Source organism: Phocoena sinus, chromosome 1 (genome assembly GCF_008692025.1).
Source record: "Phocoena sinus isolate mPhoSin1 chromosome 1, mPhoSin1.pri, whole genome shotgun sequence".
Classification (NCBI taxonomy): Eukaryota; Metazoa; Chordata; class Mammalia; order Artiodactyla; family Phocoenidae; genus Phocoena; species Phocoena sinus.
Window position 1 is genome coordinate 21,311,006 of NC_045763.1, and position 25,439 is coordinate 21,336,444.

At 55.8% G+C, this 25,439-nt stretch overlaps 1 protein-coding gene across 1 annotated transcript in view; it reads right to left on the reverse strand.

Annotated features, from left to right (window-relative positions):
• Nucleotides 1-228: 228 nt before the first annotated feature.
• Nucleotides 229-25,439, reverse strand: part of SLC9A1 (solute carrier family 9 member A1) — a 50,168-nt gene continuing 24,957 nt past the window's right edge. The window contains exons 2-12 of the mRNA XM_032646720.1: nucleotides 13,058-13,518; nucleotides 9,760-10,010; nucleotides 8,636-8,853; nucleotides 7,539-7,741; nucleotides 5,537-5,626; nucleotides 4,993-5,063; nucleotides 4,702-4,875; nucleotides 4,351-4,465; nucleotides 4,097-4,198; nucleotides 2,712-2,784; nucleotides 229-2,093 (exon numbers count right to left, since the gene is read on the reverse strand). Of these exons, the coding sequence (XP_032502611.1) occupies nucleotides 1,753-2,093; nucleotides 2,712-2,784; nucleotides 4,097-4,198; nucleotides 4,351-4,465; nucleotides 4,702-4,875; nucleotides 4,993-5,063; nucleotides 5,537-5,626; nucleotides 7,539-7,741; nucleotides 8,636-8,853; nucleotides 9,760-10,010; nucleotides 13,058-13,518 (2,099 nt within the window). The 3' untranslated portion in view covers nucleotides 229-1,752. The remainder of the gene's footprint in view (nucleotides 2,094-2,711; nucleotides 2,785-4,096; nucleotides 4,199-4,350; nucleotides 4,466-4,701; nucleotides 4,876-4,992; nucleotides 5,064-5,536; nucleotides 5,627-7,538; nucleotides 7,742-8,635; nucleotides 8,854-9,759; nucleotides 10,011-13,057; nucleotides 13,519-25,439) is intronic.

The window sequence follows — 25,439 nt, forward strand, 5'->3', positions numbered from 1 at the left end:
CACACACACACACGGGTTTTCCTGATTAATGTTGCTCTTCCCCAGAGGCTGAAGGAGCGTCTTGCTTTGCTCACAGCTGTGTTCCTGGTGCTGGACCCACAGTAATAACCACACCAGCCCCTGACATGGATTAAGTGTTTCTCTGTGCCAGCCATTGAGCCAAGTCCTTGGGGGCTCTGGGCCACCCTCCTCCCACAAGTCCTTGGTCCCCAGGGAGCAGCCCTCGACTCTATCAAAAACTCACGCGGATTTATTAGAATATGAAAAAGATTCGGTTTCTTCTGTACAGACGGCAGAGCGGCAGCAGCTGGGGTGGCTTTGAACATGGTTGTCAACGTCACCCTTGCATGGTGACTCCTGCCCCAAACAGCACTTACACGGAGAGGAGGGGGGACGGATGAGCACCCACTGCCCAGTCCATTGGGAAGGGGGACGCTCTGACTATTGCACAATCCTGGGGAAAGGAGTACCCTTGGGAGAAGGACAGACACCAGTAGGCCTGGGCCTGGCCCACGGTGGCAGTGGGAGTAGGAGTGTGTGCCTGTGAGCAAAGGCCTCTGGGGACCCAGGACTCAGCCCACCCACCAGCCCTGGCTGGTGGGAGATGCTCAGGGGAGGCCCCTCCCCTGAGGACGGGGCTCCACAGCAAGCTGGGTGCAGTGCTTATAAGAGAGGTTCCAGGGGCCAATGGGGGAGGGGAGAGGGATGAGAGAAAACAGGCCAGCGGGAACTGAGGGTCAGGCCCAAGAGAAAGAAGGTACCAGGAGGCCCGGCATCTGTGAGTTAGAGAAAATCATGATTAGGGTGGGTATGTGAGCGGGTGAGGTCATTTCTGAAATCAGAGCCCTGGGGACAGAGGACTGTTCTGGGGGAGAGTGTTGGGCAGACAGGCACAAACGAGGATGGGTAATGCTACAGAGTAGGATGGCCGGAGCTCTGTTCAGCTAGAGGTTTTCAAAAATGTTTTAAAAACAGGAATGCCCTCTGTGCAAATAGAATCTTACATGGAAGTGTGAACAAACAAAACAGATAAAAAGGTAGCACTTTCTGGTGCCCCTGACAGAAGCCCCTGAAGGGCCCAGTGGTCCCCGCTGGAGCACAGTTTGGAGAGCTGAGTCATATCATCGTCCAAAGCGCCTCAGCTCCAGACAGAGCTCAGAGATGCCCTCAGCCTGCAGCTCTGAGTAAGGACAGGTCAGGTGGCTGGCCAGGGTGACACAGCTGGCAGGAGGAGGGTGGGACGGCCATGGGTCACTGATCCCTCCTCCCCCAGTCAGATGCCTGGTCCCCTAGTCTTAACGCTGTTAATGGAGGGCCTGGCCTAGGCCAACAGAGGCCCCGGCTCCTTCCCTTTCCAGGAGGGACCAAGGCTGAGCCAGAGGCTCTTTGGTTAGAAACTAAGACTGACTTCAGTGAGGAGGGTGACGGATTGGGAGGGGGCCCTCCGAGGTCTGGGAAACTCAGAGGCCCTGGTCTGGGTATGGGAGAGAGCTTGGATCAGGAAGGGCAGGGTTTGCCTCAGCCCAGCAGGTCTGCCAAAGGACTGGGAAGGCAGTTCTGGTGGGAGGGAGGGCGCTTCCCAGGAGGCAGGGGGAGCCGTGCTGCGGTGGGGGCTGTGGGCCCAGCTGCCATGCGACAGGGGGAGGGGCAGGGCCAATCCAGGTCGGGAAGGACGAGGGGAGCCCCGCCAGCAGACCCCTGCTCTGGTGGGAGAGTCTGTGGTGGGACGGGCACCGCCCGCTGGCCCCAGTGTTACTGGCCCTTGGGGATGAAAGGCTCTCCCTCCCCAGGCTCAGGATGGGGGCCTGGGTCACTGAGGCAGCGCTGCATCCTCTGGGAGCTGGGGCTGTCACTTGGTGCAGGGGTGAAGACGTCGTCGGTGCCTGGGGACGAGAGCTCCTTGGTCCGCATCATGATGCCCCTGTCGTCGTCCTCGTGGTCCTCCTTGGCCACCCTTCCTGGATCCCGGCTCAGCCCCAAGACCTTGCCCTTCAGCTCCTCGTTCACCAGGTCCACAGACTCGGGCGACTGCGGGGAGGCTGGGTCGATGGTGATCACAGGCAAGTCGGCCTTCGGCTCATAGGCCAGCGGGTCTGGGGACAGAGAGCCAGGCACAAGCTGGCTTGTGCCCCTGAGCCCTGCCCAGCGTGCGCCCCACCTCAGCCCGTGCCAGCAACTCCTACAGAACCTCAGCAATCCTGGCGCGCTTCAAATCACTCCACAGGGGCCTTTCCAAGCCCCTGTCAACACAGCAGATTGCTCTTCCTCCCCTCGGACTGGGGTCTGAGAGGTAGGACTGTGTTCCCCTCCTCAGCCCTGGGGCTTCCATAGGAGTCCCTCCTCAGACCAAGAATTCAGGCTCCCTCCTGAGTCACCGGGTCCTGGAAGGCCTGCCCTTGTTTTCCCCACATGCTGGTGATCCCAATGGTGCAGCTGCCCCCGGCCTCCCTGCCAGGCACCCGGCTCCACAGCATGAGCCCCACGTGGAACGCTCTGTCCCTGGGGAGGACAGCAGGGCCACTCTTCTGCCCCCTTTGGTGAACCCCCAACTCTACCCGATGTAGGAGGAGCTTGGGAGGTCAGGGAGGGAGCAGCCCGTCCTCCCCGCGGGCTCTCTGAGGCCCATTCCTGTTGCAGCCTCATCCTCGAGATGGTGGCACTGTGTGCCCAGCCTTGAGGCCCCTCGCCCAGCACCCTGCGCCCTGCCTTACCTGAGCCAATGCGGGCCCGCGACATGGTGGGCGAGTCCAGCTTGTGGGCCGGCACCGTCAGGTAGTTGTTGATCTGACAGAGGAAGGGCAGACAGGGGTGAGCATGCGCGGCCCCTCTGGACGGCACCCAAGGCCAGCGGCCACACCCTCCTTTGGTGTGTCTGGGGTGCCCGCTCCCTCTCTGCCCGGGCCAGTGCTAGGTCCTGAGGGCTTGGCCCAGCCTCTTGTCAAGCTCTGCAACCTCCGGGGTGGCCTTGAACACCCCCCTCGCTGCCCCGCCTCTCCCACGGTGACACTTGCCCAGACTCTAGCTCCAGCCCACACCTACCCCTGAGGTACAGACCCGGAGAGTCAACTCAGGAGTGTCACCTGGGCCCTGGACGGCCCCCAGGTATCTCAATGCAACACGCTGGAACCGAACTCAGCTTCTTATCCTCCTTCAAAAGCTGTTCCTTCCTTGGTGTCCCCTCTCTCAGCCACCACTCCCGACTACCCCAGTGGAAGGCTAGACGTGACCCCTGACGCCTTTTCCTCTTCCCTCAGTCCCCCCTCAGTCTGGTGACCAAGGCTTGCTGCTTCCACCTCCTAAATGTCCCTTGAAGCTACCTGCTCCTTCCCTCCCCCCGCCACTGCCCTAAGCCGGGCCACCCCCACTGCTCCCCATGTCGTTCCCTTGCTTAGAACCCTCCTTCGTGACCCTCCACGCCCTTGGAATAAAGCGCAAACCCTAACACCATTAACAAGCTTCCTGGAAAGCTGAGCCCCCTCAGTCTGTGGTCAGGAGCTTATGCACAGCTTCTTCCTTCCACCTGGACCTCCCTCTGCCACACTCCCTCCCCTGTGGCTCTTCACCCTAAGCATACGCTGATCACTTCCTTGTTCAAGGTGCTCAGGGCCCCTTGCACTTCCTGTCCTGCAGGGGCTACTGCAGGAGAAGCTCTGTAAGGGAGGGGCTGGGCCAGTTCACCACCGGATTCACAGAGGATACTCTGCTGCTTGGCGCTTAGGAACCGCTCCACAAATGCTTCCTGAACAAATGAATGAAGGCGTGTGTGCCTTGCGTTGTGATTTGGGACAGGGCCCTTTCCCCTGGGCCTTAGTCTTCTCACTAGAGGGGTTAGAGCACATGGATAGACTCTTCTAGCTCTGATGCCTGAGGACACAATGGGGAAGGGGGCCTCTTTGCTGCTCTGAGTGGGGAAGAGGGAGAGAAGGCAGCTTTCTGGAACCCGCCCTGGGGCTCAGCCTTTGAAACAAGCGGAGGAGGCCAAAAAACCAGATCCGAGTGGCTCTAGCTCCAAAAGGGCCTGGTGGTGGCGGTGCACGAAGAGGAAGAACCCAGGCTCCCGGAGAAAGGCGGGAGCCAGCTCCAGTCCCAGACGCACCTTCTGCTCCAGTTGCCGGGCCTTCTGTCTCTGGAGCAACATCTGGTTCCAGGCCTCCTCGTAGGGGTCTGCCACCAGCGTGTGTCTGTTGTAGGACCGCAGCTGTGGGAGGAACAGTTGTCAGGCAGGGCAGGCCCCAGAAGCTGGGCCTGGAGGGGCTGGGCGGCTCTGGGCGTGTGGCGCGGGGCTGGAGCAGAGAGGGGGCGGAGGGGCTCCTCTGCTGTAGGGGGGCCGGCTGGGGAGCAGCTCCTCACCCGCTGCCTGGTCTTCTGCAAGTTATTCCTCAGGATTTTGCGGATCTCCTCTTCCTTGTCCTTGGACAGTGCTGGCAGGATGCGCTCGGCAGGCAGGGACTTGGGGTGGATGTTCCTGGGATAACGGGGCACAGATGAGAAAACTCCTGGGACCCTGGGGCCTGCTGGGCTGGGCCAGAAGGGTCCCCCCGGGATGGCCGGGGTGGGGGGTGGGCCAAGCCTCAGGTCCTCAGTGTGGCCCTGCAGCTCTCCCACCCAGCCCGGTAAGATGCCCCAGGGGGCCTGCTCCAGGTGCCTGTTGAGGGGTCAGTGCGCCTGCAGAGGCTGCCAGGGTTGGCCACTAGCACTCACTGCATGGAGACGGTGGAGACGGCAGAGGGGATCTTGCCCATGCCCCCACTTTCCACCAGCTCGATGGCCTGCTTCATCTCCATCTTGTGGTAGAAAGCGATAAGCTGGGGCTCCTTGGAGCGCTCGCCAGCTATCAGACACTTCTTCACATACTTCTTATTAAACCGATTGAGCCTGGTGGGAGGAGGGAGGACAGGGATGAAGCCACCTCCTGGGATGGGTTGATGCCCAGGCCCCGGGAGACCCTTTCCTGCCCCTCCCACCCTCCTGCCCACAAGGCCTGCCACCTACTTGTCCTTCCAGTGGTGGTGGCCGTAGTGGCCACAGATGTCCTCGATGCCTGTCAGAAGGTGGTCCAGGAACTGAAACGGGCCCAGGGCCAGGTCAAGCCTTACTACTGGGCTCCTCCCCTACCAAGACTTCTGAACGGGCGCCCCCTTCCACCCTAGTGCAGCTCTGCTCAGCCCAGCCCTATAGTTCCAGGACCAGCCAGGAGGTGGCACCTATACCTCACTCATCCTGAACCCCAGGGAAACCTCAAGCCCTCTGGCCACCGGGGCCCGGCTGAGACCCCTTCTCTGAACCCACTTGTGCCGATGCCTGGGATAGGCTTCTGCAGAGGCAGAGACTGCGTGACGCCCCTTCCTCAAGTTCTAGGCTGCTCATATCACACCTCCCTGTGGTGTGACCTGGTGACCTCAGGAGGCTGAAGGACCACCCGGGCACTGGGATGAGGGAGGAGGGACTGACTGAGGGCATGGACGCGAGGCCTAGCTGCTCCCCAGCTTCCGGAGCCTCCTCCTGCAACACAGGGCCCAGGCCCAGCTTCCAGTACCTGAGTGTGGATCTCCTCGTTGATAGAGCGCTTCGTTTCTTGCTTTTTCTTCACAGCCAGAAGGTCTACCAGGGGCCGAATGGTCATGCCCTGGAGGGCAGGTGGGTGTCAGGCACTGTAGCTCTGCTACTCTGGCAGGGAGGCCACAGAGGTACCCCACCCCAGGGTCCCTGAGTCTGGGATGCCCTCTGCTCTGAGGTCCCCAATCTCCCAACCTCCCAGCAGCACTTACATAAAGCAGGTCCTTAAGGCCCGCTTCTTTCCAAAGACACAGCCAGCGGTTTCACAGCCTATCCAGCCGAGTGACTCACACACAAGGCATCTAGCCCAGGTCAGGGGTCAGAGGGCCTGGGTTCAAGTGTGAGCTCCACCACAGATGCATTCTGTCACCCCAGGGAAGTCAGGCCTGGCTAAAAGGGAGGACCACCTCTGCTCTGCCCCCCTTGCAGGACTGCCACCCAGGAGGACCTAGTAAGAGCAGCAGCAACTAATTTAACTGCATACTTGCCATGTGCCAGGACCAACTGTGTTTTACTAGGATTAGCACTTCAATACCCACAATGACCCTAAGAGGTAAGCCCATTCATTATCCTCATTTTACAGATGAGAAACCTGAGACTCAAAGAGGTTAAGTAACTTCCTAAGGTCTCACAGAAGTAGTAAAGCTGGATTCAAACTCAGGCAGGGAGGTCCCTACCTCAAAGCTGTTTTCATTAAAAATGGGCTTGGTAGGGCTTCCCTGGTGGTGCAGTGGTTGAGAATCCACCTGCCAATGCAGGGGGCACAGGTTCGAGCCCTGGTCTGGGAAGATCCCACATGCCACGGAGCAACTAAGCCCGTGCGACACAACTACTGAGCCTGCGCTCTAGAGCCCGCAAGCCACTACTGAAGCCCGTGTGCCTAGAGCCCGTGCTCCCTAACAACAGAAGCCACCGCAATGAGAGCCCGCGCACCACAACGAAGAGTAGCCCCCACTAGCTGCAACTAGAGAAAAGCCCGCACGCAGCAAGTGAGACCCAATGCAGCCAAAAATAAATAAATAAATTTATATTTTAAAAAAAGGGCTTGGTAAACCATGAGCATATACAACTGCAAAGTCAAGGTGGAAGCAGGGCAAGATGACAAAAGAGGCAGTCCCCTCTGCTTTTAAAGGACAGAAAAAACAAGTCCAGCCCGAGAAAGTTTCCTCTCTACTGTTTTTTCCCGAGAAGGCAATGATGTTTCCCATCTAGGGCCTGGCCAGGATTAGTGTCCAGGAAAGATGGAGGGGATGGTAGAGAAACAGAGGCCCAGACAGGGTGTTTCTCACTTGCCCAAGGTCACAGGTCAGATAAGGAAAAGCAATTTACATCATCTCAGGCTTGGCTTCCCTGGGGACTCTGAGGGCGGTGAGGCTCTCAGCTAAGTCTGGGTTGTTTAAATGCACAGGAATCACGGCCAGCAGGCTGGAAGGATTCTTCAGGATCATCCAGTTCAGTCCCCTCACTTCACAGATGGGGATCTGAGACCCAGAGATGGCAGGAGAGTCCCTCCCGGGGTCACACTGACAACAGCAGAGCTCTGGCTAACTCCAGACCTCCTGCTGGCCAGCTCAGGGACCTTTCCAGTTCCCCATGTTGCGCTATTATTCCCATTTTACAGATGCAGAAACTAAGATCCTAAGACATTAAACCACTTCCTTAAGCCCCTACAATGAGCATCACGGGCCTGCTGACTGGACCCACTCCTCTTAATGCTATCTGGATCCCTAACGAAGCTAGGCAGCAGTCTGGTTACTTTACATTCTGATTGGTCACTTTTCAATGACGCAAGATCACAACTCTCCCTTTACAGTTTAGGACACTGGGGCCCAGAGAGGGGGAGTGGCTTGTCCCTGTGATAACTGCACTAGTTATCAGTGGAGCTGGGACTAGAACCCATGGGCCCCCTCTTGGGTCATGTGCTTCCTCTTTCCTGCTAGAGTCAGGGTCCCCAGGCAGGGCTGCTCCACCCTGTCCAGCACCTGCACAAAGACGGTGAAGAAGATGACGGTGATGATGGCTGTGAGGAACAGGTCACACATGGGAAAGTGCTTCTTGTCCAGGAGGTAGCCCAGGGAGAAGGCGATGGCCCCTCGCAGGCCCCCGTAGGCAATGATGAACTGGTCCTTGGGGGTCAGCTTCACGATGCGGAACTTGTTGATGAACCAGGTCAGGCCCAGCACGCCTGCCGGGGAGGGGAAGAGAGGAGTCAGGCTGTCCCAGACCCTCCTGGCTTCTGCAGCAGAGAGACTTCTCTGTCTGGAGGAAGCCTCCACTAGTAAGCCCACCCAGCTCACTCATTTCTCGGGTCCCTTGGCCCAAGATGCTCCAGATCCCTCCATCCAAGAGCTGGGTGGATCTTCAATTTAAGGGGTTCCCTCAACCTGGATATATTTTAGAGACATTACAGAGGCCTCCAGCGGCTGGAGGTCAGGAGGGGGATGGGAAAAGAGATGGCCACAAGTTGATACCTATTAAATATGATGGACCTACTTTTCTGTGTGTTTGAAATCTTCTGTAATAAAAAGTTATTTAAAAATGCAGAGTTCAGAGTCCAATCTCAACCCACAGAACCAGAATTTCTGGAGGATTAAAGGGGTTTCAAGACAGTACAGCAAGTAAATGTGACGCCCAGACCCAACCTCAGAGAGGAGGTGAGACCCAGAGCGGGGAAGCCGTGCAATCACTGAGGTAATGTGTGTCTGGCAGCTGAAGCAGCGGCCGAGGGCCTAAGGCCTGGTCCCCGTGTGCACCCCAGGCTAGCAGCAGAGGTTGGAAGGAACTGCAGGCAGCTTTGAAAGCGCTAAAGTCCAGACACTCACAGACCTGGCTCTGTGGGCCTCCACTGGCACATCATGACTGTCTCCCCAGAGATCACGGATGCACCTCAAGCACGTCCCTCTCCCCTCAAAGGCCCATCATGGCCTCAGCACTGCAGACAGCAGGAGTGGGGAAGCCCAGCCAGGAGCCAGCCCCAGCCCCTCCACCCAGCGCACTTCTCACACACACACAGACACACACACAGCACCCACCCCCACCACGCACACACACCTCCCCTGGCTCGGGCCCGGGACCTCACCCAGCACTCGGGCGATGAGGCAGAAGAGCAGGGTGCTGATGACAAAGGTCCAGTTCCAGTGGTGGGAGCCGGCCACGGTGGAGACGCCGAGGAAGATGAAGATGAGGGTCTCGCTGACGCTGCTCCACATCTTCAGGAAATACTTGATGGTCGTGTGGGACTTGTGGGAGATGTTGGCCTCCACATAGGGGCGCATCACCACTCCCGAGGCAATGAGTCTGGGGTCAGGGAAGCGCGGGGTTCAGGGTTCAGAGTCGAGCTGCACCTTCCCAAAGCGCCTCCACAGCCAGGGAGGTGGACAGGTGCCTGTCTCCTGAGCTCCCCTCACAAGTCAGAAGCCCCTGCGGGCTTCGCACACCTGTTCTCACTCAATCCTCTCACCCAACCCTGTAGACACAGGCATATTCTTGTGTTTTCTAGACGAGAGATCTGAGACTTGTAGAAATAAAGTCGCCTGCCCACGGCCACACGGCCAGCGAGTGGCAGAACTGAGACGCAAACGAAGGGCTGCCCAGCTCCTAGGCCTGTTCCTTCTCCCCGAGGCCATGCTGCCACTCCACCTTACAGAAGTCAAGTCTGCGGCCTCAGGTTTATCCCCTCGAGCGTGGTGGCCCTTTAACCTGTGGGGGTCCCCACGGGGAGCTCTCTTCCGAGCAGCAGCCCAAAGCCTCCCAGCCTGGTGCCCACACCTGGGCCCCATTCCTGCTGGCCCAGCCTCCTCACGGTCATCCCCAGTGGCCCACACTTCCAATGGCCTCCCCTACTGTGAGCACCTTTGCACCTCACTGCCCCTCCACACTTCCCTGGCTTCAAGACCCGTCTGGGGCCTCAGGACCTCCAGGACCCTCGCTTCAAGGGAAGCCTGGAGCCTCCCTGCTGGGGCTGCTGAGGGCAGCAGCAAGCGTGAGTGACTGTGTCCGGCTACCACCAAGGGGTTCCCTTTGCAACAAATGAGGGGAAGAAACAGCTGGGCTGAGACTTTCCAGAACCTTAAACTCAGTGCTTCAGGGGCAGCCCCGGGACCTGGAGTCTGAATCTGGGGCCTGGGCGCTGGGTAGCTCCCTTTGACCCTACAAGCCTGGGGAATCTGAGTTGGCAGCCCCCCACGCCACGCCCAGACTCACGCCATGATGCCCGACAGGTGGAAGAGCTCGGCTGACAGGTAGGCCATGTAGCTGTAGAGGAAGACGAAGAGCGGCTCGATGACGCGGATGTGGGAGGTGAACCGGGAGGTGAAGGCTGCGATGACCCCGTAGACCACGCCCACAAACACCCCGCCCAGGGACACCACGAAGAAGCTCAGGAAGCCGAGGACGATGTCCACGATGCCCACGCGGTCGTAGTTGGCAAACTCCTCAAAGAGGTGATACAGGACCTAGGAAGAGTGCGCAGGCTGGTCGGCAGGATGCCCCACGGCTCCCTGGGGTCCACCCAGGGTGATCCTATCCCCTCCGCTGACCACGGCCATGTGGTAGCAGAGAAACCCTAGCACCAAGCAGGTGCCAAAACCACCGGCCTCGGGGCCAGAGGGTCTTCGGGCCTGCGACGTGCCGTGCAGGTGAAGAGCACAGCTCTGCGGCCAAACCACCTGGGTTGAAATTCTGGCTCTGCCGCTCCCCAGCTGTATGCGTGAGGCAAGTTACTCAATCTCCCTGTGCTTTAGTTTTCCTGACCAGAAAATAGGGGCAATAGTCACGACTTTACAGGGCTATTGTGAGATTAAATTAGTCGATGAAGGCAAAGTGCCTATCACAGTATTAGCTGCTACTGCACCAAGTTCGCCTCTCATATCCTTGCCTGGATTTCGGTTTTTCCTTCGGCACAAAGCAGGGGGAGTTCAGCTAATGAACTAGGACAGGACCTAACTGCTGAAGTTCTCTGAAAATATACACGGCCAGGCCATACACACCTGACTTGGACTGTCTGGAAGTGGGGCCCAGAAATCTCTGCTCAACGGGTGGTTGCAATGACCCACCAGGTTCAGGCACTGTGGGACAAGACGCTCTCCATGGCTTCCCCACCTCCGGGCGGGGGAAATAAACGGTCATTGCAACACTGCCATCAGACCTTAAGTGGCACGTCGTACGCCGTAAAGCGTCTGATCATGGTCATGCTGCTCGACGCACCACAGCCTGAAGAGGCAGGCAGGCTATGGATGCTTGTTCCTTTGCTAAACTTAGGCTCAGAGTAGTGAAGCGACTTGCCAGACGGCCCCCAGCCCAGGAGCAGCAGAACCGGGCCTAGAGCTTGTTCCCTGACAGCCGTGGACGGGGCCTCCCTGGGCATTCAGCTTGGAGGTCCTGCCCCCTCTTAGGTGCTGGCTGCTTGGCCTGCTCCGAAACAGCTCTACCTAGAAACCAGCTGGGGAGTGTCCAGGCCCGGGGGACACTGAGGGAGTGGGGAAGAGGACCTGAGGGTTCCTGAGACAGAACCCTCCGAAGCCCCCAGTACCTGGGCCGCACCTGGAAGCAGGGCACCTTTGCTCCAGGGCAAAGGCCTGAGGCCACTCAGCTTGGGGCAGCCTTCAGCTCTACTGTCTGGAAAATGGGGCACTCACACCCATGCCCAGAGCTCTAGAAAGGGCCTGACTGGGGCTAGGCAGGAAGGGGAGATGCCAAGCACCGGCCAGTCCCCGGTGCTGCCAGGACACAACCGTCTGGGAGACAGGGCGGGGCTCCGGTGAAGGACAGCAGTGCATTCTCAGCCCTGGGCTACCTAAACTTACTCCTGGCCTGAGGAGACCCATGGGCCCCTAAAGTGCATACCACCGGGGCCAATGGGGCAGGCATAGAGGGCGAGGTGCTCCTTTCTGGCCTCGTACCACTGTCACTGGGACTAGAGCAGCAGAGGAGCATGCTGGTAAGCGTTTGGACTCCGGACTCAGACCGTGTAGATCTGAACCCCAGTTACATCATTTACCAGCTAATATGACCTTGGACGAGTTCCTTAGTCTCTCAGTGCCTCAGTTTCCTCACCTGGAAAACTGGGGGAAATTACCATGCTAAGCTCATGGAGTTTCTGTGCAGATTAGATGAGACCACACGTATTCCGACAGGAAGTACTCAGTGAACGCCAGCGATTACCACCAACGCTGCCACCGTCTCGGGGAGGTGTGGCCGTGGCCCGAGGTGGCTGGACTGACGCATCCACTCTTGTAACCACGCCCCGCTGCTCCCCAGTAGTGCCAACCTGAACCCCGACACCCAGAGCCTCCGGGGAGGGCTTCGTCTCTGGCGCTCACTGATTTTGCAGACATCAGCGAGTGTGACTCCTGTCAGAACCCCCGGGAGGATGACAGGCTGAGCACTGCAATCCCTGTTACAGATGGGGCAACAGGCTGGTGTGGTAACCCGGGGCAGGAAGAGACAGGACAGACGCCAGCCTGCTCAGGTCAGGCTGCTGCTCCACCAGCCTCACGAGGAGCTGACGAGGGTGGCGGGGAAGGAAGAGGGAGAGGAAGCCCAGGCTGTCAGCAGCCGACCACCACTGTCTGTCGCTTCTTTCAGGTGCGGCTTCCTGAGTGGCTGGGGGGGAAGTGGGAGTGTGTGTGCGAGCGTGCACACGTGTCCTTGTGTTTTCCTGTGCGGGCAGCTGCTCTCTGAGCGGTCCAGCTAGGAGGGGGGTGTAGGTGTTTTCACAACACAACCTGAGTGTGCCCATACACGTATCTGTTTCCTGAGGAAGCCGACTGGGAGGAAGGGTATGTGCAAACATATACAGCCTTGCCACGTGCAGACCCTGCAGTAGGGGGTATCTGTCCTCGCTAGACCCGGAAAGAAAGCACTAACTACTCTGCCACTTTGCAGCTGTCAAAGGTGAGGCCCAGAGAGGTACAGTCACTTGCCTAAGCTCACACAGTAAGGAAGTGGCCAACCCAAACCAACCCACTTGTCACCTTCTGTAGGTTTTAGAGGCAAGGTCCCCTTCCACAATTGCTGCCCTCGAACTCTGCACAAATTAAACTCTAACCTAAGACGCAGCTAACATGAAAGCCGAATGCCCCTCAAAGACTAAATGGTCTATAAAGGGTAAACTGAGGTACAAAGAGGACAAGTAATTTAACCAAGATCACACCACAATCCATCAGGGACAGAGCATATGACCTGGTAAGGCCAAGAGCTCAGGCCCTGGAGTCAGACAGACCTGGCTTCTAATTTTGGTTCTATCATATCCTAGCGAGTAATTTAACTTCTATGAGCCTGATTCCTCCTTTGTAAAGTGAGAATAATAAGCACCTCCTAAGGTGGTCATGAGGATGAAATAATCCATGTCCAGTGCCCATCATGATGTCCACACACAGCAAGCAGGAATGGACATTTGCTATCTTATTACTATCATTAGCGGGTGGATGTGGGATTCACTCTGGACCTGAATTCGGATCTGCATCTTGTGTGCACGTGGGTGTGGTCCCTGCCCCCTCACCACAGTGACGGCGTCATTGAGCAGGGACTCCCCGAAGACAAGGATGTGCAGCAGCTCATTGATGTGAATTTCCTCGAAGACGGCCAGCACGGCCACGGGGTCCACGGCTGAAATGATGCTGCCGAAGAGCAGGTTTTCCAGGAGGCCGATGTTGTTGATTTGCTCGCCGCCCACCAGGCACACGGCGTACATGAGGCCGCCCAGGAAGAAGGCATTCCACAGCGTGCCCACCACAGCGAAGATCAGGATGGTGCCCAGGTTCTCTGTGAACTGCCGCAGCGGCAGGAAGTAGCCCGCATCCAGGATGATAGGCGGCAGCAGGAAGAGGAAGAAGACGTCTGACTGCAGGAAGGGGGGCGTCTCGCCCACGCCCTTGATCAGGCCCCCCACCAGCAGCCCCACCACGATCAGCAGGCAGCTCTCCGGGACAATGCTCGAGATGGTGGGGATCACATGGAAACCTGCAGAGGGTGAGAGAACGGGAGGCATGGGCCTGAGGGGAGCAAGGAGGACAGAAGGCTGGGGATGGGGTTGGGGACGAGGAGGGCAGCTGGTGAGAGGGGCAAAGGCTTGGTTTCAGAAGGCCGCTCTGTTAACTTCCTGAGCCTCAGCTTCCTCGCCTGTAAAACAGAGCTGATGATACCAGCCTCAGAGGGTTGCTGTATAAACTAAGTGATGATGTTGTTAAAGTGCTTTTTGCGAAGGATATAGAGATGCTATCTCTGTCACTGTCATAAAGTAGTATAAAGAAGCAGCTCTGTATGCCTCCAGAAAGCAGAAATTATACACTGATTACTGAAGCTCCAAGTGCCTCCAAGTTCCCTGACCACCCTGTCTGCCCAGGTCAGGGTAGGAGTTCTTTTCTGGTGCCGTCCCCACTCACAACTTCTATCTGCAATCCTAAGGGCATTACCTACACCTGAACCCAAGTCACTTTCCAGGGACAAGTTCAGGGAGACAGATGTGAGCTCAAGACCAGGCCTAACAATCCAACAATTCTGTCTGAGGGAAGACAGCCAGTTCCTCATCATGGAGGTATTTAAGCAAAAGGCAGACAATGGTTGGTAGGGAAGTGACACAGGAGATAGGAAGAAGCACAGAGGAGTCAGAGAGTATCAGTGCAGGAAGGAACCTGGGGAATCATACTACCAGGGGCCTGCAAACGTGCAGAACGCACGCAGCAACTTCCAACCCCAGACTCGCGTACTTTCCTGCTGGGCCCAGAGAGCTGCTCAGGAGGCCGACGGCAATACATCACTTTTGCATGTGAGACGAAACCTGTTTGCCACCCTGTTTCTAGCCCAATTCCACCCACTTTAAAGACAGGGCAACTGAAGCTCAGAAAGGGGAAGAGACTTGCCCAAGGTCACACAGCAAATCAGTAGCAGAACCAGGACAGAACCCAGGTCTGACTCAGAAGCTCCCATCAAATTCCGCAGTTCTTTAAGTCAACCCCTCCTTCCTCCCCATTAAGACATAAAATGCCCCTCTGCTTGAGACCCATCAACTATCTCCCCAAGCCAGGTCCTGACCAGCGGTAGCAGCAAGCCACTCTCTGCAGCGGGCCCCCTTGGTTCCAAACCCAGAGCTGGGAGGTAGCAAAAATCCCTTACAGAGAGGGCACCTCTCAATGCTATGGGTTTGGCCATGGGTTTTTGGTTTGTTTTGGGTGAGGAGGTGGGTGGAGAAGACCTGGGCATCTAGCTGCATGTCGGCCACATAACCCCCAAGGTCCTCTTGGTTAAGAGGGTCTGCTTGACACTTTGCTCAAGGTGAAGGCTCTTGCTCTCCTCCCCTCCTTAGCCTGTAAGCTCTGTGCAGGCAGATTCCATATCTGTTTATGATTATATCTCCAGGGCTGGGGACACAGTAGGCACCTTACAAGTATCTACTGATCTGAAAATGCAAAGGGCTTGGCCAGAGCCCACATGATTCCCGATAACCTGTTTGGCCAGGTCTCTTCTCTCTTCATCCCTGAGATCCTTGGGAAGGAAGAGGAACATCCCTCCCCATGCCCAAAGCCCTCCTGCTCTCAGGTACTGATCTGGGTGGCGCCAGTACAGCTACAATTCAAGACTCAGTACACTATCCAGCCCAGAACCTTGTCGCAGCGCCAAGCACACAGGAGATACTCAAAACATGTTGGAAAAAACGCATCTCCATCCTAGGCCAGGAGACTTGAAAACAGACCTGACCGAAAGTCACCTCTTAGCTAAAAAGGCCCCCTCCCCCATCCCCTGTCTTTGAGTGGCCTTCAGTAACCCTCAGTGTTCACCCGGCTGGTACACTGGGAAGGGTAGGTCAGGTTGAGTCTGACTCTCCCTTGATCACTTGCTAAAAGGTTAAAGTCCAAACTTTCAGCACTGCCTCCATCATCTGGTCTTGCTGATGTCTCATGCTCCCCACTCCCCACTGTCAATTTTTTGTTTTTGGCCACGCTGTGCAGCTTGAGGGATCTTAGTTCCCTGACCAGGGATCGAACCTGGGCCCACGGCAGTGAGAGCACTGGGTCCTAACCACTGGACTGACAGGGAAGTCCCTCCACTGTTTATTCTTATGTTTCAACCTTGACAAATTCCTTGCAAATGAGCTACATCCTCTTTTGCCTGCAGAACTTTGCGTAGTCTAGTTTGCCTCTCCAGAACACCATTCCTGTACCTCTACCCCCCGCTCCCACCACCACGTGTGGGTGACACCATATCCTTGGGGAGACAGGACAGCATGTGAATTTGGGGAAGCCAAACCCAGCCAGCTGGCCCCCACACCCCTACCCCCCACCCCTGGGAGCTGAGCACCAACGGCTGCCTCAGGAGGAGGCAGAGTCTTAAAGAGACAGCCCAGGGCAGGTGGAGGACAGCCTCCACCTCCACCTAGCATGTTAGGCTTTGAAACTGCCTCACCGCCCTCTCTGCCATCATCCAATCCACAGAGCTTTCCTGGTCCCAGGAAGTGCCGGGCCCCAGAGACAAATAAGCCACAGCCCCAGGGTGGGGGTGGGGGGCTGGGTGTGTGTGTGTGTTTGTGTGAAACAAGCCAAGAACAATAACATGAAGAATGTTCATTACTCCTAAAGGTGCATCAGGAGCCAGGCCCTGAGCAGGGAGCATGGCACATGTCACCTCTTAGTCCTCACAACAGCCCTGTGGGATAGCTATTGTCCCCATTTTGCAGAAGAGAAAGCTGGGGCTCCGGCAAAATTCAGTAGCCTCCCCAGAGTCTAATGGAGGAGCTTGACCCTAGCTCAGCGCATCTTACTTTCTTCAAATAAGCCAGCCCCCAGAGTACCTGGGGCTGGAGGCCTGCTCCGGGAGCAGATCCTCCCAGGTCTTCCTGTGTTGGCCCTGCCTCTCCCAGGCTGGGGAGGAAGGTCTAGGATCCACTCTGGCTCCTGGCCTGCGGGTAGGCGGCACATTACTGGAAAGCAGCTTCAGGGGGAGGGGGTAGACTCTGTCATCAGCAGGTGGAAGGGGGCCTGAGGGCCTGTTCTGGCGTGTCCCTCTCCCAAGGCCCTGACTCCACCCTGTGGAGTCCCCACCCTGTACCCCTGAAGAGTCCCCTCAAAGCGCAGGAAGCTTGCTGACACCGAGTGAGGTGAAAGGGGGGACAGTTGGGTTCCTGGTCCCCTCACAAAGGCCCAGCACTGAGGCAAGACCCCAAGATGCCAAGAAATGAGGCAAAAATTCCAAGGCTCGAACTTGTGGCAGTGGTGATGTCACCAGGATGGAATCGGGGGTGGAGCAGAGGCAGTTAGAATCAGATCCACCTCCGTGAGAGGTGAAACAGACCTTGGAGACCATCCAAATCCTCCATTACACGGTTGGGGAAACTGAGACTCAAAGGGAAGCGGTGACCTGTCAGTGGTCACGACCAGTCCCACCACGAGAACTCGTGAAGCTCCAAGTCCAGTGATCGCTCAAGCCACACGGCCTCCTTCAGGAGCACCCAGGCCTCCCAGGGCAAGGACAGGAGGAGAAAGTGTGGAATTCAACATCCCCGCCATGGGGCAAACCCACCAACACAGGTTGGGGCTGGCCTGCCTTTGATGTGAAGAGGCTGGGGGAAGGGAGACGTGTTTCTCACTCTGTCCAGTGTAGGTGGCAGTTGGGCAAGTGGGGGCACTGTGGGAACACACACACACACATAAATACATACTCACACACACTCTCACTCCCTCTGACACACACACTCGCTTTCTTACACACACACATGCACACAATCACCCATATTCTTGCTCTCTCTGACACACATACTCTGACAAACACACACATTCACCCACCCTCTTCTCCTTCTTACACAGACACACGCACATACTCTCTCTCTGACACACACACGTAAATGGAACAGGCACTGGAGTAAACTTCATATTGATGAGGGGCTCCTGGTCCTCTGCAGCCTCTCTGCTCTCCACCATGAGAACATTTTATTTACAGCTCCTCAGACTGTCCCCATCTGCTGAGACTGGCGCAGTGGAGCAGGCAGGTGAGGCTCTCCCACATCACCCTTGGTTGCCGGGGTGACCAGACACCCCAGTCCCACTTCCCGAATCTTTCCCCACCCTGGCGGTCAGAGGAAAGTGCCGGGAAGAGGGGCCTCCTTGGCCCACCAGTGCCGGGTCACCAGGCACCCAGGGGCACGCGATGGGCTCTGCTGCCCTAGTTCCAGGCCTGAGGACTGCTCTGGGGCTGCAACTCGGCCAGGTCCCAAGGGGTTCCTGGTGGCACAACAATTCAGTTTAACTCCCTCTTCAACTGCCCCAGCAACCAGTCTCAACTACAGTAATGAAAGGTAATACCTCCCAAGGAAAGCCTGGCACTCTATAGTTTACAGCAATGTGTTGACACGTCTAACTTACTTGCACCTCACCAAGCTCTGGGAAGTCACAATTACCATCCCCTCATTTTAGAGATGAGGAAACTGAGGCACAGAAAGGTGAAGCAACTTGCTCAAAGTCAAGTGGTTAGTAACTGATTCAAATCCAAGCAGTCTGGCTCCAGTCTGTGTTCTTAGCCACTCCCTACATTATCCCTGGTTTTATTCTTATTTTGTTTCTAAGGGGAGCGTCAGAACCCAGGACTGAAGAGCCCCAACGTGGTTCCCAGGGTGCCAGAGGTGTTTCTTCCCAGGAGCTCTTCTCCAGGGAAGTCGCGCCACTGCTCCTCTTCCACTCTAGAGGCCCAGGAAAGACCTTGGGGAATCTTTCCCATCTTTTAAGCCTGCCGCCTCACTCCCCAGTTAACTCAGCCAGAAGGGGTCAGTCTTCTCCTGAACTCCTAGGGTAGGAGGAGGGAATTGTCAGCCCTTGCCTGCCTGGCCTGTATTCAGCTCCGGTCTCCACTGGGGCCGGAGGGTTCTTTGGGGTAGGAGGGGCTCTGATTGTTCTTGAGTCAGATTCCTCTCCGTGTCGATTCTTCCCACCATCAACGCCAGCTCTGAGGAACAGGGAGAAAGATAAACCAGACGCAGTTGGCGGCACCTCGGTAGGTTTGCAGCCAGACCGGCAGAGACAAAGATGTGTGGCGCTCGCCCCTCTGCCCTTGGTTCCAATCAGGGTGTAGCCACTGACTAGCTTGGTGGCCTTGAGCAAGTTACATCTCCTAACCTCAGTCTCCCCATCTGTGTAAAAGCCTATTTCAGAAGGTTTCTGGAGCACAAGAGGACATAATCAGGGAAAAGGATGCCAAACAATGCTAGCACTCAATGCTGGCAAAAAGCAGTGAGTGCTGTTATTATTAGAATCTTCAAAACCCAGGTATAGCATGAATCACGCTACGTTATCATGACCTGCTGGTGCGCACCTGTCCATCACTTAGGTGTTAAGCTCCCTAAGGGTGGGAACTTTCTAGAGTCAGCTGGGTCTCCAGCTGCCAGCATAGAGTAGGCATACTAACTATTTGTGAATTGAGATAAAACTGACTTTCAGATGTGAAGTGTGGGAAAAAGGAAGGGGGCTCTGAAATTTCAAGAGTAGGTGATGCTCCCAGAGCAGGGACCATCTGAATTGGGCTTTGAAGTTTACCAGAGAGAGAAGCAGGAAAAAAGGCCTTCTAGGGTCTGTATTCTTTAAAGACCCCAGCATAAGTACCCTGCACGTAGCAAATGGATGTATGGGTAATGAATGAATGAAAAACAAGGAAAGAAAAAGACAAATAGGAAGGCTTGACTTCGCCAAGCCTTTGCCAATATCCAAATATCAGTGTTGCTGAAAAGATTAAATGAGATGGTGTATGTCAAACACTTAGCACAATACCTGTTACATTTCTCTTTGAGTCTTGGTTCCTCCTCTGTTGCTGGGGTGATGACTGACCTGGTCACCCAGTGACCAGGGTGGCTGTGTCACTGAGATCATTTATTTAGAGCTCCTGGCCCACAGGAGTCACCCAATGAGCGACAATTTTAAAAAAATGTAAACCAACAGTGCCCACTCAGTAAGACTATATTTGATCATGATTCACTTTAAGATACAATCTCCAGCACAGAGAAGGAGAAAAACACTTACTGGACACTTAGAGTGTCTGATGCAAGGCTTTTACGTATCTCTTCTCATTTCATCTCATATCCTGACCCCCATTTGACAGATGAAGAAACTGAGGCTCAGAGAGGTGAAGTGACTTGCCCAAGGCTACCTAGCTGGGAAGTGGCAGAGTCAGAATTAGAACCCAGGTCTCCTAATTGCCAGTTCTCTGTGCCAGGCTGCATCAATGAAAACTAAACGTGTGAGCACCAACAGGAAGAGAATTCAAGTCTGCAATATGCCTCCCCTGCAAAACAGCCAAAAATAAATCTGTTCCAAGTACCTGGAGAAGAACTGTTCCCCATGCTGGTGGAGTCTGTCTCTCTCTGTGCCTTTTCCCATCATTCTTCCAAATGGTACCTCTATCTCTTGCCTGTTTCAATCCACATCTCAGGGAGACAGGGTCCCACCCTCTGGGAACATCGAGTCTGGGTGGGAAATTAGCTAATAAGCTAGCTGAGAACACAACAGCATACGCAGGGCCACCTGAGGCATGGGGAAAAGAGGACTAGGCCAGGAGGTCAAAACCTGGGTTTGAGGCCCAGCTCTGCCCTTTAGTAACCAGGAGGCTTGGGCAAATCATTACATCACAGACGACCTCAGTTTCCTCAGGTGTAGACAAGTGAGAATCAAGGGACTGGATACAGAAGCACCTGTACATTGTGACGTGGCAGACAAACTTCAGAGATGATTGATAAAGGGGAGGGAAGGACAGAAATGTCACATGGGCCGGAGGGCAGGGGGGACAAGGAGACTTGAAAGCAGTAAGCAGAGTGATGCTGTGACTTGCCGGGCCCTCTCGGAGACCTGGCAGGAGAAGCTGTGATCAGGATTCCAGGTTCGTTAACCCTTAGCACTTAACCTCCCATCCCTATCAACCCCTGTCCTCCAGTTGCTAGAAGTCCCCAAACCCCATCTCTGTGCACACAGAGGGAAATCCTTCACCTTGAACGTCTACCCACCTTTCAAAACCCAGCGCAGGTGTCACCTCCTCTGGGAAGTCTTCCCTGAACCCCCAGGCTGAGTCAGGTGCTCCTGCAAACTGAGGAGTGAGAGCTCTGTAGCTGGTGTTCTAGTAGACTTGGCAGCCCAGCACACGGGGCTGGCACTAATCTTGTCGAATGGATCTGAGGTGGCTTTCCAAATATCCTGAGCCCCATGAAAATAATGCTCAGGATGAGTGGGTTCAGGGAATGATGGAAGCTTCCTAAAGGATGTGGAATTGAAGGTGGGTCTGGAGGGCAGGGGGCTGATGGGGGAAGAGTGAACAAATGCACAGAGAGGGCGTCTCAAAAGCCTTCCAAGGACCCTGAGGCCTCCAGCCAGCCTGGAAATGAGACTGGAAGTGAGGAAGGTGCTGGCACACAGCTGGAGGAGGCAGGCATGCGAGGACCCAAGTCAAGGGGCCCGAGCTGACGCTGCGGGCCTCAGAGGGGCCCCTGACCTTCAGGTCTGGCCCTCGATCCAGGTCCTATTCCTGCCCTGCCTTTCACACCCACCAGACTTCTCCCTGGGTCTCAAGACCCATTTCAGTACCCCCTACTCCCCCTCACCTCACCCTGAGCTGGAACAGCAACTCTAGGTACCTAGTCCAGCCTCCCCAATCACCCAAGCTCTCCATAAACATTTGCTGAATGAATATCACTCCAGCAGATTCTCCCCACACCCCACAGGATAGATGCTGGATGGAGAGTCCCCATGCGGTGAGGTGGAGGATGACTCACGGAGGGGCGGGGAGGTAGGGACACGGACAGGGACAGGCAGTAAACAGCCTGTGCGTGTTGACAAGATACAGAGCTCCAGCAGGCAACGGCAGGTAGCAGAGGTCTCCGCGCAGCCAGAAAGGGCAGCAGCTCAGGGGGGTGGGTAGGACCTCAGGCTCCAAAGACTCTCGTGGCTGGTTTGGGTCCCTGGCAGGGGACCATGTGATACACACTGGTTTCTTTTGATTTTTTTCAAAATGGACATATATTACTTTGGTGATTTAAACGAAATCATGGTCATTTAAAACTTTTTCCCAGAAGTATATGAGTTCATTAAGTCAAAGGAGAATAATCCGCCAGTGATTCTCCGTTTCCTATACCCATTCTACGACCCCCTAACCCCCGAAACAGATTGGTATATAAACTCCGAAGCTTTTCTGTATCTGTAAGTTTAAAATTTTTGTGTAAATGGTGTATGCTACACACCGTGCTGTGACTGCTTCTACGGGGCAGAGACTGCGCTAAACACTTCACTGCCGCGTCTTGTTCAATTCTCAACAACCCTACCGCAGTAGGTACTATTATTGTCCCCATTTTAAGGTGGGTAAAGAGAAGGTCAGAGGGATGACCACTTACGTGCCCCAGGGTCAGAGAGCCAGGGTTACTGAGCAGTGTTTCAGACCCAGGCTGACCCCACGCCCCCAGCCCCCCACCCCTGCCCCCTGTGAAGCAACCTCACTGTATGTACGGCCTTGCCTGTGCCATCACGTATTGGATGGTCCCTCCACGATGGCATTAGGCTGAAGCCTGCTTCCTTATACTCTGAGATCCTCCACTAAGAGTTCCAGGGAGGCCTCACCTCTGCGGCTGGCAGTGAGACCAGAGGGCCTCGGCTTCTGCTTTCTCCTGACCCTGTGGTACCACTGGTATCAGAAAAATCTAAATCACATCCCTTTCAAAGGAGGCCTTTCTGGGCTCCCCAGATTTCAACCACAGAGTGTGGAGGAGAGGAAAGCACAGAGTGCTTGAGCTGGGAAAGAACCTGGCATCAGTCTGGTTTCAAGCCACCATCCCCTTCCTTTCCTGGTGCCCCAGGTGTACCACTCCCTAGCTCGGGCTCTGCCCTCCCTGCCCATCCCCATCCCCATCCCTGTCGTGGCTCCTGCCAGACTGCTCTCAGGACTTACAGACAGCAGCAGGAGCTCCAAGCACCAGTCTGCCCCACACCTGGGGTGGGGAAGAAACAAGAGGTTCAATAATAGAGGTTCTATTTCCAGAAACCTTAGAGCCCTGGGAAAGCTGGGTTTTTCTTTTCCTTTTGGTGGGGGTAGTGTGTAGTGTTTGCAAAATCCAAATTTAAGAGAAAACTGAAATTGAGTATACCCAATACCTGCTGTTCTTAATGTTCCAGCTGAAAGTCACTTAGCTTAGAAGCACAACAATGAACTAAATTCACTAGATACGACTTGAACTTGCTCACGATATCATCGCAGTCAGATATAGAGAGGTGGCCGTAGGAAAGCAACACAAAGAGAAATTCTACCATTTCCAGGACAACAGCTGTGCAGAAAGCAAGTCCTGGCGCCCCATTTTCAGCTGCCACAGAGGAGGGAGGCGGAGCTGCAAAGAGAGAACAGGACTTAGGTGGTGCTGGCTGGGCGGGGAAGAGGGAACAGCGCCCTAGGGAGGCATCCGGGGCCCCTTCTACCCCTCCCAGCTCAATTGGCTACAGAGCCTACTATGTGCTTCACAGCATCTGGGGGTGGTGATGAAGAAGGGGTGCCCGGCACCCCTCAACTAGGTTTTGGTGACCACTCAGAGAGGCCAGAAAGACACTGATGAAAGAAAATGACTCTCAGAGGACAGAGCTTGGAGCGAGCCCGAGAAGATGGGGAGGCTTCCAGTGGGATGGGCGTGGGGTGACCCTGAGGCTGGTGTGTCTGGGTGTGCACAGGGTGGACCTGCAGAGTGGCAAGGGCACAGGAGCTGAACTCTCACTTCCCCACCCCCAAACCTGCTCCTCCTCCCACGGTCCCCATCTCCCCAGCATCATTCAGTTGCTCAGGCCCCAAACCCTGGAATCATCCTGATTCCTTTCTTTCTCTCACAACCCATAACCCAATCCAGTGGCAAACACCGGATCTGGCTCCACTCACTCCCTTCTGGAGCTACTGGCCTCCTTGCTTTTCCCTGGATGCAAATATGAGTCCACCCCAGGGCCTTTGCATTTGTTGGCTCCTCTGCCTGAAACATTCTACACTGAATACGTGGACATGGACGGCAGATTCCCTCCCTTCTTACGGGTCCCTCCTCAGGGAGGCCTTCCCGTACCCTCCTATCCACTTACCCTGCTTTATCATTCTTAAGAGCGCTTATCACTTCCTGTTTGTGCTCATTGACGGTTCCCCTGACCCAGAATGCAAACTCCGTCGAGGCAGACTGTCCCGGTCGCTGTCGTGTCCCTAGCACCTACAGTTGTGCCTGGCACACAGTAGGCTTGCAATCAGTATTTGCTTAATGGATGATCGTCTCCTGCCTCGGTGACCTAACAAGGTTGTTGTGAGGACCACATGAGACCCAGACATGGGAGCACTGAGCAGACCCAAAGAGTCTGCTCACACCGTGTGGCTGGTTGGCCATCTCCCGTCCAGACTGCTCAAGGGCAGGGACCCTGTCTTACTCACCGCTGACTCTCCAGCACTTAGCACAGAGCCTGGCACAGGGCAAGGGTAAAACTTGTTTGTTGAGTCTGCATGACTATTTGAGGGCAGAATTCCTGTCCTAATTTAACCTAATCTCCAGTGTTTGGCACTAAGCTTGTGTGCACTAAACACTAGCTGAACTGGCCTGAGTCTGAAGGAAGGGCTGGGGTTAGGGAGACACGGGGAAGACCTTCCAGGCAAAGCCCCAGCGTCCGGAAAGGCAGGACAGGCGGAACGAATGTGGTGTAGGCAGAGGACTTCTACTGGGCGTAAATGACAGTGAAGGCTGAAGAGGAAACCATCACTCAGATGGTCATAAAGCAGCCTTTTCTCTGGTCCTCACTAAAACCCAAGGCAGTAGACAACAGATGAGGAAGCAGAAGTTCAGAGAGATCCAGACATGCACCCAAGATCACGGGTAACAGCAGAGCCAGGTCACAAAGCTGAGACCACTGACCCAGTCCAGGGCTCACCCAGGGCCAGACTGTGAAAGGCCTTAAGTAGCCTGGAGAGGGAATTCTGGGTCAACCTGGTGAACCAGGCAGAACTGCTGGAGGGCTCTGACTGAGGAGGTGAAAAAGTCCTGCCTGCAAGCACCCTGGGGAGGGAGTCAGGGAGATGGTGCTGCCCCCAGGCTCAGCACCCTGGGGTGGAGCAGAGCTCTCCAACTGCCTAGCCATCAAGTCTAGGATCCAGGGGCAGCCGGCACTGCTTCTTGCAGATTCCAGCAGGTGGACAAGCCCAGCCTCCATCTCACCTCCAAATGCCTGCAGAGACCAGGAAGCAACATTGGGAGAGGAAAAGGGCCTGAGCCAAGCCCAGGGTGGGGCTCAGGAGATCCGGATTCCAGTCTAGATCCTGCCACCACCTCACTAGGTGCTTTGAACAAGCCCTTGCCTTTCTCTGGCCTCAGCTTCCCCATCCTCAGGGGCATGTTGAGAGTCTTTCCAGCTCTGACATCTGACCGATGAGCCCCGCTCGTGGACAAAGCTGGGGCTCTGTAATGTCGTCTCTGTCCATGCCAACAAGCATGATGTCTAGGCTCAGAACAGTCTTCATGCAGAGCAAGACTGCACAAGCAGCATGGGGCAGTGTACAGAGTCCTGGTCTGCCAACAAGCGAGCTGGCTTCTATTCTAAACTTGAACTTCTCTGTGATCTCTGGCAAATCACGGTACTGCCCTGAACCCCACTTCCTTCCCCTCTAGCATGGGGATAAAGCAATACCGTGGCACAGGGTGGCTGTGAGAAAGAGGAGGGAATGGAGGTAGAAAGACTGAGGAAAATAAACACCCAGAGAGCTGCGGCAATCACCGTGACGACTCCGCTTTCAAGGAAGATGCGGAGGGAGAAGGACACATCTTGGAGGGAGGGGTGGGATGGCAAGGGGCCTCTCTGCTCCTGGGGAGCAGGGCATGTCTGCCCTCCAGGGCTCAGCCTATTGTGTGGCCCAGCGTGGCTGCCACC